This window comes from Lynx canadensis, chromosome A2 (genome assembly GCF_007474595.2).
Source record: "Lynx canadensis isolate LIC74 chromosome A2, mLynCan4.pri.v2, whole genome shotgun sequence".
Lineage (NCBI taxonomy): Eukaryota > Metazoa > Chordata > Mammalia > Carnivora > Felidae > Lynx > Lynx canadensis.
Window position 1 is genome coordinate 113,524,101 of NC_044304.2, and position 14,210 is coordinate 113,538,310.

The following is a 14,210-nucleotide window of genomic DNA, read 5'->3' on the forward strand; positions in this document are numbered from 1 at the left end:
CTCCTCTCTCCCTCTGTCTCTGTCTGAAAATACATAAATAAACTTAAAAAAAAAAAAAAAACTTCCCCAAAGGAAATATCCAGGCCTGGACTGTTTAACTGGAGAATTCTTCAGTTATTTCCAAATATTTAGGAATTAATATTAGTTCTACACAGTTTCTTACAGAAATACGAGAGGAGGGAACACTTACTAATTTGTTTTATGAAGCTAGTAGTTATCCTGATTACCAGACCAGAGCAGATAATTAAAAAAAAAAAAAAAAAAGGAAAAGTACAAACTATTTTCCCTCATAAATCTAGAGCTAAAAATCCTTAGCAAAGTATTAGTAAGCAGAATTTGGCAACACAGAAGAAGGACCTATACCATGTGCAAGTGAGGTTTATTTTAGGGATGCAAAGCTGGTTTAATATTTGAAAATCCACATATTAACAGTTTTAAAGAAGACAAGAATGATTATGTTAAATGATGCATGAAAATCATTTTACCAAATTCAGTGTCCTTTTCTGATGAAAACTCTCAGAATAGAAACAGAGTAACCTCTTGAATTTGCATAAAGAACATGTTCCAAAAGCCTGTCGCACATTATACGTAATGGTTAAGGGTCTTTCTAAATCCCAAACACGTAGCATATGTTCAACTGCCCACTCAACATCTGAGCTGAAATATTTGATAGACATCTCAATATAAACTTGCAAAACTGAACCTCTCCTTTACCTGTACTCCAACCTACTCTTCCTTGTCTCCATCTCATTAGATGGCACATGTGATGCACGGCTTTGGAGTCATTCACGGTCTTGCTCTTTTACCCATGATAAACAGCAGGTTCTGCCAGACATACCCTGAGATTATACCCACATCTCATCTCTGACCTGAATTACTGCCTTTGCCCCGAAACTGCTTAGCCCCTGTCTTGGCTCCATTAGGGTCTATTTTTCACTCAGTAGCACGAGTGCCTTTTAGGAGTTAAGTCAAATCAGGGCATTTCTCTAGCTAAAACTTCAGTAATTTCTCATGTCACTAATAAGGGCAATTTTGCAGTTGCCAAGGTGGAAAAAAAAGTTTATAATGATCCTTGAGTAATTCCAGCATATTGTTAATGCTTTAATAAGTATTTATTGAGAAACACGTGTGTGCCAAGAACCCCATTAAGTATGGGGACTGTGACTCTGACTACTAAACCTGTTCATTATACTCCCAGAGTTTTGACTCCAGGGGAGAATACAGGTAGGCAATAATCCAGTGGGCTCAGTGCTAGGATTTGAAAAATACAGAGCGCTAGGAGAATGTTTGTGAAGGGCCCCTTTGCCAAAGGAAGTGAGAGGAAACTGAGAAAGTACCTGAAAGATAAATAGAACTGAAAAATAAATACACATTAGGCAGGTGAAGAGTGGGTAAAAAGGAAGGGATTAGTGGAAAATTGAATCCTTCAGAGAGAGAGGATGGGTATGACCAGGCAGGTGGGGCTGGTTCCTAGTGTGAAAGGGGGTCCAGATCACATAGGGTTTTATAGACTGTGGTAAGACTTTTGAGACTTTATCTTAAAAAATAAGGATTATGAATTGGAGGATTATGAATAGTGACATCATAATATTTCTTTTTTTAGGAAGCTTATTTAGACGGCACTTTGAGGAATTATTCATAGAGACAATAACAGAGGCAAAGAAAGTGTTTAGCAGAAATCCAGCTGAATGGTAGTGGTGATCTGGACCAGAGTGATGCCTGGAGAGAGGGAGCATAGTTGGCATACTCACAAGGTGGTTAAGAGAAGAGATTGATAGCACTTGACCAAGAGAGAAGGGGGCAAAGGAGGTGGCCGAAATTTCTGTTGGATATCTAAAAAGAGCTGCTTTTTAGAGAAAACGATGAATTCAGATTTGTGCAAGATGACTTTGAATTATCTGTGAGACTTTCATGGGGAGAGGTGCCATTGACCTTCTGAATTTGGGTTGAATGAGTAAAACAGTTTAGGAGAGAGAGAGAGAGAGAGATAGTTGGGATCGAGATTCGCATTTTCCCCTCCTTGAGCTATTAACTAACTACTAACTGTTGAACACTTGAGCATCTGAAATTGTAAGCTTCTTGTTGTTGTACTGAGAAGAGGGATAAGTTAGGCTTGTTGAGACTTGTTGGGAAGTTGTGTTTACTTTTAAAAGTCATTGATCTTGAGTGAAGAGACTATCTCTTGTTCAGACCTAGAGACTTCCTCTAGATGCTAAATATAGCATTGTGATATATGACACACAGAGCCCTAGAACGTTGCCATTGCACTCTGTTGTCAGGGTGTGTTAAAGGGTCAGCACAGGGGGTGTTCCTTCGTAGAAACCTACAAACGTTGTGATTGGAATGTGGGCTCTGGAGTCAGGTTGCCAGGATTTACGCTCTGGTTCTGCTGTGACTATGGGCAGGTTATTTAACTTCCCTGAGTTTGTTTTGTCCCGTATAAGGCGGAAACAATATCACCTACATCATGTGGTGTTTGTGCAAGTTGAGTTAATATTGGAAAGCATTCAGAACAGAAAACTGAATGTTAGCCATCAGTATTACTGCTGTTATTAATAGATGAGGCTTTGTTTATACAGGTAACAGAGGACTCCGTGATGTTAAATGGGTGGTACACAGTCTAGAGGCAGCATGACTGGAAAGCCCAAAGTGTTAGTGAATTTCTGGAACTTCTTCGGTGAAGACCGTGAATTGCTGTGCCATGCAGATGATAGTTATTCTTTCACGATTTCATTCTTTCTAATCACGGGAGTGGGTGGTTATTATTAGGAGGAAACTGGGGGTTGTTAACTGCATATTAACACACAGGGAAAATGGAAGAGCATTGTGTTTCATCCGTATCACTAATGATGCTTTCTTACAGACCTGTGATTTTTGTTCTCACCTGAAGAAATAGTGTTTCTGGGTAGGTTTTCTGCTCCGTGAGAAACCATCCTCTTTAAACTTATAGGTATACTGAAATTACAATGAAGATGGGTTCTTTTTTATTTTCGGAAAAGCTTTGCTTTATCACTGATTAAAAAAAAATGGATTGGGAGGAGGACAACAGACTGTGGGTCCAAATGCTGATGTTGAGGTCTGCACCGGTGAAAAGGCCAGTGGAAACGCAGGCTGGCAGTGCTAAATGCTCAGTGTTCCCGTAAGGCTCCCGTTTTGAACAGTTAGATGAGTTCTTTCTCGTTCTTCCCTGGAATCCTGCTATGAAACATTCAGAGAGATGGGGAGAAGGAGGAGGAGAGAGAAGGGGAGGGGGAAGGGTGTCACAGGGGAGGAGAGGGAGGGAGGCAGGTCATGCTTCGGTGATTGCTATTTTCACTGTTGGATACTTTCTCATAAACTATTTGCCTTTGAATTTTACAGGAATTTGAAAGTGATTATGTTGTGTTTAAGTCCAAAACTTTGGAATTTGACCGAAGGCTTGGGACAATTCTTTGTGAAGGTTTCTTTAACTGCAATGGTTTAGAAGCTGCGTTCAAGGTTAGTTCTGAAGAAGCTATCATTAAAAAATATTTTCCTAGTGAATACATTCCTTTCGGATCCAGGTAAACTATTAACCAGTCACATGCTGTTTGCATTCACCTCCCTGAATTAAATTTTACGTACTGCTCTGATGAATGATGTGCACCCTGGACAAGGTCATTGTCAGGACTTTGGGGCATTGATCTTTGCTCAGATGCAGTGTTGTAGCTCTTGTTACCTTTAGAGTGAGGTTGGCATGGCCAATGAAATCCTGATTGAAAATTAAGCCTCCATGAAAAGTGGGAAATACCTCTTAATCTAAGATTTTTTTCTTTACCGTTGTTTACGTGTGTTGGGTTTACCTGGCCACTTCATTACTCTGACTGAAACAAATAGCATTTTGGGTACTATGTTTCATGAGGTATAAGACATCATAGGTTTTCAAACACACCATTATTTTGTGTATAAAGAAAGTGGTGCCAAAAAATTATGGTTCCATCGATTATATACCATAGTCCGCTTTCAGATGTTAAGATGCAAAAAAATGTTGGACAGAGAACTGACGAAATGCAGTGTGCTATGTATGTATTCTGAGTTACATAAAAGAAATGCATCGTCGCAGACCTCCCAAAAGGACTGCTTATGAGATGAGGAAGAGAGACATATATGAAACTTGCTTGTCAAAGAAAAGAACTGTAAGTGACATGTAAATTCAGATGACATCCCACAAGAGGAACTGAGGCTTCTGTTTCAGGAGAAATACGCCGAGGGAATCTTGGGCACAATTCATTGAAAATGGCAGTGCAAAACAAGAGAATGGACACAGGCTTCATGTAAGATACTGTCCGATTTTGACCTTCAGATTCACATGATCAGTCAGTTGGTGGTGAAGGTGGAATTGTCTTGGCCTGGGAAAGCATTTTAACATGGAGAATTGACAAGGATCAAGTAGTTGTTCATTTTGTAAGAGCTGGGAAATGAAATGGAGATGCTGTTGCCCAAAATATATAGCCTGTTATTGTAGAATTAAGCTGCCTGTGATCCCATCTCTCAGAAATTACTATTTAATACCACCACTACTTTTTATTTGGCTAGAAATGCATACATGTATCTCTTTGACAAAAGTGACATCATAGGCTGGCCCTCGGCAACCTTTTTCACTTAGCAATCAATCATAAATATTTTCTTTTATAGCAGAATTCAATACTGTTTTTGTAATGGGTACCTAGTAATGTATCATACTCTCTGTTACTGGAGCTACTTTGTTTTCCATGCTTTTATAAATAACTAGAGGAAAGAATGTAGATGGTTCTCTTTACAGAGGCTCCTACCTGTTGTTGTTGTTGTTGTTGTTAAAGCCTTTTTTTTTTTTTAATGTTGGGGTGCCTGGGTGGCTCAGTCAGTTAAGTGTCCGACTTTGGCTCAGGTCATGATCTCACAGTTAGTGAGTTCAAGCCCCATGTCTGGCTCTGTGCTGAGAGCGCAGAACCTGTTTGATACTCTCTCTCTCCCTCTTGGTCTGCCCCTTCCCTGCTCCTTCCTGCTTTCTCTCAAAAATAAATACATAAATGTAGAAAAAAAAACCTAAAATGGGGCTTCTGGGTGGCTCAGTTGGTGTGACTTCAACTCGGGTCATGATCTCACAGTTTGGGAGTTCTAGCCCCACGTCGGGCTCTGCGCTCACCTCTCGGAGTCTGGAGCCTGCTTGGCATCCTGTGCCTCCCCCTCTCTCTCCCCCTGACTTGTGCATGTGCTCCCTTCCTGTCAAAAGTAAATACATAAACATTTTAAAAATAGTGTTTGTTTATTTTTGAGAGAGAAAGAGAGTGCGACTGGGGAAAGGGCAGAGAGAGAGAGAGGCACAGAGGATATGAAGCGGGCTCTGGCCCGACAGAGAGCCTCATGCAGGGCTTGGACTCACAAACCGAAAGATCAGGACCCGAGCCAAAGTTGGATGCTTAACCACCTGAGTCACCCGGGCGCCCCTGCTACCTCTTCTAATTCAAGTCTCTCTTCTTCTCTTAGCACAACAGTGGATACGGATTCTCTTCTAGTGTGTGCCACTTCTCTTTTTCTAAACAACTTTGTCTTTTTGTCATGTATTTTTTTCTTTAACTTTCCCCATATTTGTACCTTGTCTGTGGAAACGTATACCATGAGCTCCTGCCTGGTAGCTCTGCAGGGGTGGGACATCATCTTAGGTTTTTTGTTATATTTAGATCCCTTCCTTCAGTGTCTTATGAAGCGAACGCTTCATAACTGCTTGGGGTTGGGTAGACTGGTCATCAGAGTAATGGAATGACACCCTGGTGAGGGTGACTGCAGGGAGAAAAGTGGCAGAGGACAAAACTTACAGGATTGCTTATTGAGGAAAAAACGATCTCTGCCACCGGTACAGGATGATAAACTGTGACCGTTGGCTGTTGGGTCCCAGGGAATAAATATTTGCAGACGCTTTTCCCAAGACCATGATTCATGCCTGCCCTTGGCAAAGACGTGACCAGGAAGGGCGCTGGGCCCAAACACTGTTCTCCTCTAATGTGAAACTGTAGTTCAAAGCCTCCAAGTGTCGACACTCAATAAAAAACAAAACAAAGCCAAACGCGAAGGGATGTTTCTCTGAAATGTAGTGTGTCTGCGTGAAGCTAGACTGAAGTGTGCGAGTTAAAGTGTCTAGAGGAGTCCTCAGACAGTGAAAGTGGAAGTGATAAAAGTGTGACATGTGTAATGGTTCAGGTGGCAAGAAATTAAAAAAATTGTGGAAAGAGGAAAAGCTAGGAAAAAAACATAAATAGCTAGTACTTGAATGGTGGCAACAGCCTTAGGAAAAGCCATGTTACGTAGTGAAAGTGGGAATTAGAAGAAAATTACAGTGCGTCTTAAAGATCTCAAATGGGATATTTAAGAGACGAAACATGTAGTGGGAGTCCATGTTTAATCGTTTGAGGTTGATAGGAAGGGAAGTGTTTTTTATACTCTTTACAGAATAGCTCTCAGTGCCATCATGACAAGGAAGCAAGAGGTGCCAGTGACCACAGTTCTCATCCCAGAGGGTAATTTTTAGCTACTTGGTCATGTGCACCTGCCTAAAGGGTTAAGACTTTTCTTCTTACCATTTCCTGGCTCTCCAGCCTCCCCATAGCCTCTGTGTCTTTTCTCTGTTACACTTGGAGTCACGTCTCACTAAACATATCAGGTAGACAAGATGAGATGTGGTCAGGAAGCTTCTGGTATTTCACTTGTGGTCAGTACAGTAAGTGTTTGAAAGAGCATGTTGGGAAATCAATGCATTTCCCTGCTGTCGGAGGATTGCGCTTCTTTGTTCAGTCTCAGTCAGTGTTTGCTTCTGAATGTTAATACAAAATCCAAAGTCAACAAAATAGTGGTTGTAAGGAGAAAGTTTATTTGCATTTTGCTAGGTAGCCGCTAACCAAGCAGGTTTAAAAATGTTTAGCAGTTTCTATAGTAGTTATAATTGATATTACCAGAGGAAAAAAAAACCTAATGTATCTAAACTGACCTCTAAGATACAGTTAAATCTACTTTTTACTTCGAACAATTTTTTTGTTGTTGTTGTTGTTGCTGTTTTTCCTCCAGTGAATGTGGTTTATGTAAATATTTAGAAAATGTTAACAGGAAAGCTGTTTTTAAAGAACAGGTTTTTCCCTCCATTATTTTGCTTTAATTCCAGTGTAATTAACATCAGTGTTAAATTAGTTTCAGGTGTACAATACAGTGATTCAACATTTCTGTACATTACATTACTTCAGCTCCATTGGTTAAGCATCCAGTTCTTGATTTCGCTCAGGTCATGATCTCCTGGTTGTGAGAGTGAGCCCTGAGTCGGGCTCTGCCCTGGGCAGGAGCCTGCTTGAGATTCTCCCTCTCTGTCTGCCCCTCTCCCACTCAGCCTTGCTCACACCCTTTCTCTCTCTCAAACAAACAAAGAAAACAATTAAAAACCCCAATCCTGTACATTACTTAATATTCATCCTATGTGTTCTCTTAACACCCCTCACCTGTTTCATCCATCATCCATCCCACATCCCCTCTGCTAACCACCAGTTCTCTGTTTTTGAGTCTTCTTCTCTCGTCTTTTTTTTCTTCGTTAAATTTCACATACATGATATCATGGGTTGTCTTCTTCTGAGTGATTTCTCTCACTTAGCATTATGCCCTCTAGATCCATCTATACTGTTACAAGTGGCAAGATTTTATTCTTTTTTTGTGGCTCATATTCTATTGTACATATACCACGTCTTTTCTACCCATTCATTTATTGATAGACACTTGGGTTGCTTCCATATTTTGCTTTTGTAAATAATGCTACAGTCACATAGCGGTGTATATATCTTTTCAAATTAGTGTTTTGTATTTGGGTAAATACCCAGTAGTGCAATTACTGGACCATATGGTAATTCTATTTTTAATTTTGTGAGGAACCTCCATACTGTTTTCCACAGTGGCTGCACCAGTTTGCATTCCCACCAACGGTGCATCAGCATTGCTTTTTTTTTTTTTTTCCACATCCTCACCAACAGTTGTTGTTTAAAGAAAACAAAAATAGTTTTTTAAATGTTTTTTTTTTTTTTATTTTTGAGACAGAGACAGAGCATGAGTGAGGGAGGAGCAGAGAGAGAGGGAGACACAGAATCTGAACCAGGCTCCAGGCTCTGAGCTGTGAGCACAGAGCCCGATGCGGGGCTCGACCTCACCCACTGTGAGATCATGACCTGAGCCAAAGTTGGACGCTTCCCCACTGAGCCACCCAGATGCCTGTAAAGAAAAAAAATTTTGAGGGACACCTTAAGAAGGCATAGACGTTGGTGTATGGTTTTCTGCCATCTTGATGGTGTTTACTGACTTTGAGGAGGTATCTTCTTTTAAAGAAATATCTATATAACAGGTCTAGTAACTGACATTTGATGAAACCCACACAGAGTAAGCAAGTGACAAAATAATTTTAAATGACCCCTTGGTTGTTTAGGGCCCGCACCGGGAAGCCCCGGCCCTGGTGCCAGACTGCCCAGTGTCCAACAGCAGCCCTGCCGCTAGCTGTGAGAATTTGGGGAAATGACTCCCTCTCCACGACTCCGTTTTCTTATCTGAAAGATGTGACAACAGCATTGTAAGGCCCTTAAAATCCAGTACGTGGCACCTCGCAAGCAATATTTAAACACATCTTATATGACAGTGTGCATTTTAATTACATTGTTTTGCTTGCAAGGAAAGCTGTCTGACTCCGGCACGCAGAAGGATCCACGTGGGGCAGAAGACAAGGCAGGAGGCTAGTGGAGATACAAGGTCAGGCTCCTCAGATAGCTAAGCCTTGTGGAAACTGGTGGTGAAAGTTCATTTGGATTTGGGTGGGGAGCCTGGACTGAGCGAGGAGGGCTGAAGGACCTTTACTGTCCTGCTTGCCAGTGATGTGATCCTGTTCCAGTCCACTTCTTTTTCTTCTGTCTCCCTATTGGTTTCCTCCCCTTGCTGATAGTTTTTGTTCACTCCTAATTTTGCCACGGTGACTTCAATCTGCTGTGCCCCAATTCTTTTCTGGAGGAGGAGAGAATGTGATGAGTTCAAGGCATTAGTTTGAGGTAGGACATTCCTGTCAAAGATGTCTGCCTGTGGGATAGTTGCCCTTGGAGCAGGTCACCACTACTGCCCGAGGCCACCGTGTCGGGGGTCGCTGGGTGGTGGTGTGGCAGGCAACATGGCTGCCATGCGCAGGACAATCACAGTAACTGGTACATTCGGTATAATTTACTATGACTATTATTATCATGAAGTGTATTTATTTTGACGGAAACAGAAACAGCTTGAGTGGGGAGGAGACAGAATCCCCAGCAGGCTCAGCACTGCCAGCTCAGCACGATTAGGGCCACGAACTCGCAAAACCGTGAGATCATGATCTGAGCTGAAATAAGAGTTGGACGCATAACCGGCTGAGCCACCCAGGTGCCCCCGGCAGAGTTACTAAAGGTGTGACCTGGAGGGTCTCCATATGGATATTCTTGTATCGAAAGAGCCTACGTGTAGGAGGGGAGAACAAATAAAGAGGGCACACGTTTTACTTCTGTTTTTCATATCTGCACAGTCTCTTCTAAAACAGTTCCTGGTGCCCAGCAGGCGGAAGTAGTGTTATCTGCGAGCAGAGACTGCTGATAGGCAGTAGTTAATTTCTGACTCCTCTCATTTTCTGCTGAGGCAGGGAAATTGCTTTACATTTAGTATTTGCTTTATTGGACAAATGTTTTCAATTTGGAGGTACTTCAGGATTCTCTTAGGGTTCTAGAATTTTGTTTTATCCCTAGTCATATAGGAGGTTTAATGGGGGGAAATAATGGAGTATTTGTATTAAAAACCCACAGTTCTTAACCTTGTAACTTTGATTTTTCACAGCTTTTGACCGTATTTGGGAATTTTCTAGAGAAACCGGTTGTCATGGAAATCTTCAGCCCACATTATAGCACACTAGTGCTCATGTTTGACGCGGAGTTGGATATGTGTAAGCAGTTGTATAATGAACACGTGAAGCAGGTAAGTAGGGGGGTGAAGTTGAGCACATCCACAGCATCATTTTTGTGGGTAATGACCATCAATTGGGACTTGATTTAATGATACCTAAAGAGTATCTAAGTACCTAAGCCTTTTATGCCTTTATTTAATTGGTTTCTTTATGCAGATGAACTTGGCTTAGGACCATAACCCTACTACTCAAGTTCTTAACGCATACGTTTTTATGTATTTGTACTGTAAAACTACCAAAATGAACAATTGCTTACAAGGTTGGAATGCACTCTGATTACATATTTCCTTTCTTCCTCTTCACCAAAATATCAATTTGCAGATTGAACGTGGAAATGTAGTTCTCCACAGGAATATGCCTTTTACCTCAGGCAACATCAAATGGGCTAAAGAGGTCCTTGAACGACTTCAAACGTTTTGGTCCAATTTTGCATCTCTCCGGTATTTGTAAGTTATTAGGCTTATTTCATGGTAAAACCGTCCTAATGAGACAGGCAATTTTTATGGGGGTCAGCGAGCTGTTCATTTTAGCACTTACAGAGTCTTTGCCCTTATATTTGACTCTTACTTGGCTCAGTTCGTTGAGAAGGATTCATCCTCATGATTTTAAAATACATTCAATGGGACTCTTAAAACTTCATCTCTTTAGGTCCATACATAATTTCTTTTCACTTTTCGTTTTCACTGACAATATGTTGGTAGCTTTTTGTTACTTTTCTTCAGTAACTAGCACTCCTTTTATTTTGCAGATTTTCTGTACCTGCCTCTCTTCTTTGTAGGAATTGGTAACTTTCTGCTTTTGACATTTGGTTACATCTTTGGAGTTCCATTAATTTGACAACTGTCTTTTAAGGCAAAGACAATTCATAACCATTATTTGGCATTTATTGTTTCTATTCCTGTTTTTATAGTACATTTTATCATACTTCCTATTTTATATTTTACTGTCAAGTAGTCAAGCTGAAATCTAATATGTAGAAAAATCATATTCCTACAGATTCTTGGAAAGTCCTGATGATGCCCTAGTTTATCAGAAGTATACTGAAATGACAACTTTGCTAGACCAATTTGAAAATTCTATCTATGATGAATGGAAAAGTAATGTTGATGAAATCTGTGAATTCAATTTGAATCAACCCTTGGTTAAATTCAGTGCCATAAATGGTCTTCTCAGTGTCAACTTTGACCCAAAGGTAGGGGTTTGATATTTTTAAGTTGTTTCATAGATGGCATTTTTATTACAAGTAAATCTCTGATGCTTCCAGCCATTTATATTTAATTTTGGGAGACTGTCAGTGCCATTAGGAATATAACTGAAAACTTAAAAAAACAAAACAAAACTTATTTTTGAGAAAAGAGAGAGCACCAGTGGGGGAGGGGTAGAGAGAAAGGGGGACAGAGGATCTGAACTGGGCTTCACTCTGACAGCAGCCAGCCCGAAGCGAGGCTCAAACCCACGAACCGCGAGATCATGATGTGAGTCGAATTTAGACGCTCAACTAACTGAGCCACTCAGGTGCCCCCTGAAAACAACTTCTAATAGGTTGTAGTTTTAGAGATTGGTTTCCCAAATGCTGTATTAATTGCTGTTTATTTTGCCTTGTAATTGCCACTTCTACCTTCACTGAATAATGAGTTGAGAGTGGGGTCCATTCCATTTTACCTTTGTGTTTTTTGATTCCAGCATAGTATCTGACGTGTGGTAATACCTAATGTTAGCTCAGTTGAATGTAATTATAGTCTTTATCAGTTTTCTGGCTTGAATTTTATTTGTTTTTGGTTCACTAAAATTTTATCACAGAAGTTAAGGTTTGGGGAGTCGACAAAATGTATGGAATGAGAGACCTTTTTTAATCCTTTGGGTGGATAATGGTAAATGATTTGTCATAATATCTTTCAAAGGGACAATAAACTCTAATATGTTAAATTAGTAATTCTTATAAAATAGTTTTCAGAAAAACACAAAACAACATATAAATGCCTCGAATAGTGTGAACAGTTAAGGGGTGCCTGGGTGGCTCAATTGGTTGAGCATCCGACTTTGGCTCAGGTCATGACCTCGCGGTTCATGAGTTCGAGCGTCGGGTTAGGGTTTGTGCTGACAGCTCGGAGCCTGGAGCCTGCTTCGGATTCTGTGTCTCCCTCTGTCTCTGCCCCTCCCCTGCTCACATTCTTTCTCTCTCTCTCTCTCTCTCAAAAATAAAGATTAAAAAAAATTAAAAAAAATATGAACAGCTAAGTAGTATCCGGGATGAAATATACCTTTATTGAAGAGATCATTTTTATTTTATGATAAACCACATAACAAAAAGAAATTTCATAAATTCTCTGAGGAAGTTTATTTTCTCAAAACTTCATTACATGTTATGTAATTGATAAGAATGTAATAATGAAAACACAGGAAGTTTAATAGAAATTACCTATGGTTTGCTTATATTTATATATAATGTACTCTCTGTGCATATATGTGCTAAATGATATATATGTAGGCATATATGTATTTTAACTTATTTCCAACTTTGAGAGCTTGGCAGGAGACACAAAATAAGCTTTTTCTTAATGTTTATGTATTTTGAGAGAGAGAGATGGGAGAGAACGAGTGGGGGAGGGGCAGAGAGAGAGAGAGAGAGAGAGAGAGAGAGAGAATCCTTAGCAGGCTCTGTGCTGTCAGCGTGAGCCCCATGCAGGGCTTCATTTCATGAACCGTAAGATCATGATCTGAGCCAAAATCAACATTTGGCTATTTACCCAACTGAGCCATTGAGGCACTCCTAAACTTTTCTATTTACCTAAAAGAATGTGCTTTACAGGAAAGGGCAAACATATAAAAATATCTATTTGTGAGTTGCTTTTACAAAAAAATTAGTCAAAATTTGGCTAATTTTTTAGATAGTGAAGATTATATACTGTTTTTTAGTGATTTCCCTTTCATGTCAGTTGTATTGTATACCTAGGTAGGAAATGGGCCTCATTGGATTTGATTGTCATAATCTGCACCCAAATTCTGATCTGTTGCCCTGAAATAGTACAGAGAATAGCATCACTTAGTTATGTTTACAAACCTTAGCATATACATGTATAAATACATGACCTGGAGAACTGAGGGTTTCTTTCATCCCTAATTTCATAAAACCAGCTTACAGAAACTAAATTCGTGAGAAGTTCCAGGGATAATTCCTGTGTTTATACCTGAAGGGATGATAAAAACACAGACTATATGTTAATAGTTAACCTGTGGTGTAACAATCTAAGGGAGTCAACTGGTCTACCTTCAAAACGTGTTGTGCAGTCTTTTCCTCAGAGCCTGTGATTTAGAGGTGTAGTCATTTCTGCTACAACATGACATACACCTTCCTAAAAATCACTGCACTAGGAAAGATTGCACTGTAAAAAGTACTGGGCTTATGGGGAAAATGGGGTTAGGGCTGTCATACTTTAAAAGCTGTAAGCAAGGGGTGCTTGGGTGGCTTGGATGATTAAGTGTCTGACTGATGTTATCAGCTCAGTTCATCATCTCATGGTAATGAGATCCAGCCCCATGTAGGGTTCTGTGCATAGTGTGGAGCCTTCTTGAAGTTCTTTCTCCACCTCTCTCTGTCCCTCCCTCACTTGCTCTTTCAAAATAAGTAAATAAACCTAAAACAACTGTAAGCAATACATTAAAGAAACAGGAATGTAGTACCTCAAGATCATAAAAGCCATATATGAAAAACCCACTGCTAACATCATCCTCAATGGGGAAAAATAGAGCTTTCCCCCTAAGGTCAGGGAAACAAGGATTTCCACTCTCACCACTGTTATTCAACATAGTGTTGGAAGTCCTAACCTCAGTAATCAGACAACACACACAAAAAAGGCATCCAAGTCAGCAAGGAGGAAGTCAAACTTGCACTTTTCGAAGACAGCATGATATTCTGTGTGGAAAACAAAAGACTCCACCCCAAACTGCTAGAACTGATCCATGAATTCAACACAGGATTCAGTCACAGGATATAAAATCAGTGTATAGAAGTTGGTTGCATTTCTATACACCAGTAATGAAGTAGCAGAAAGAGAAATCAAGGAATCGATCCCGTTTACAATTGCACCAAAACCCATAATACCTAGGAATGAACCTAATCAGAGAGTTGTAAGATCTGTACACTGAAAACTATAGAAAGTTAATAAAAGAAATCGAAGATTTCCAAAAAAAAAAAAAAAGGAAAAACATTCCATGCTCCTGG

General features: G+C 40.1%; 1 protein-coding gene across 1 annotated transcript in view; it reads left to right on the plus strand.

Annotated features, from left to right (window-relative positions):
• Nucleotides 1-14,210, plus strand: part of DNAH11 (dynein axonemal heavy chain 11) — a 359,611-nt gene that overhangs the window by 58,262 nt on the left and 287,139 nt on the right. The window contains exons 9-12 of the mRNA XM_030308072.1: nt 3,361-3,477; nt 9,862-9,999; nt 10,310-10,434; nt 10,985-11,180. Of these exons, the coding sequence (XP_030163932.1) occupies nt 3,361-3,477; nt 9,862-9,999; nt 10,310-10,434; nt 10,985-11,180 (576 nt within the window). The remainder of the gene's footprint in view (nt 1-3,360; nt 3,478-9,861; nt 10,000-10,309; nt 10,435-10,984; nt 11,181-14,210) is intronic.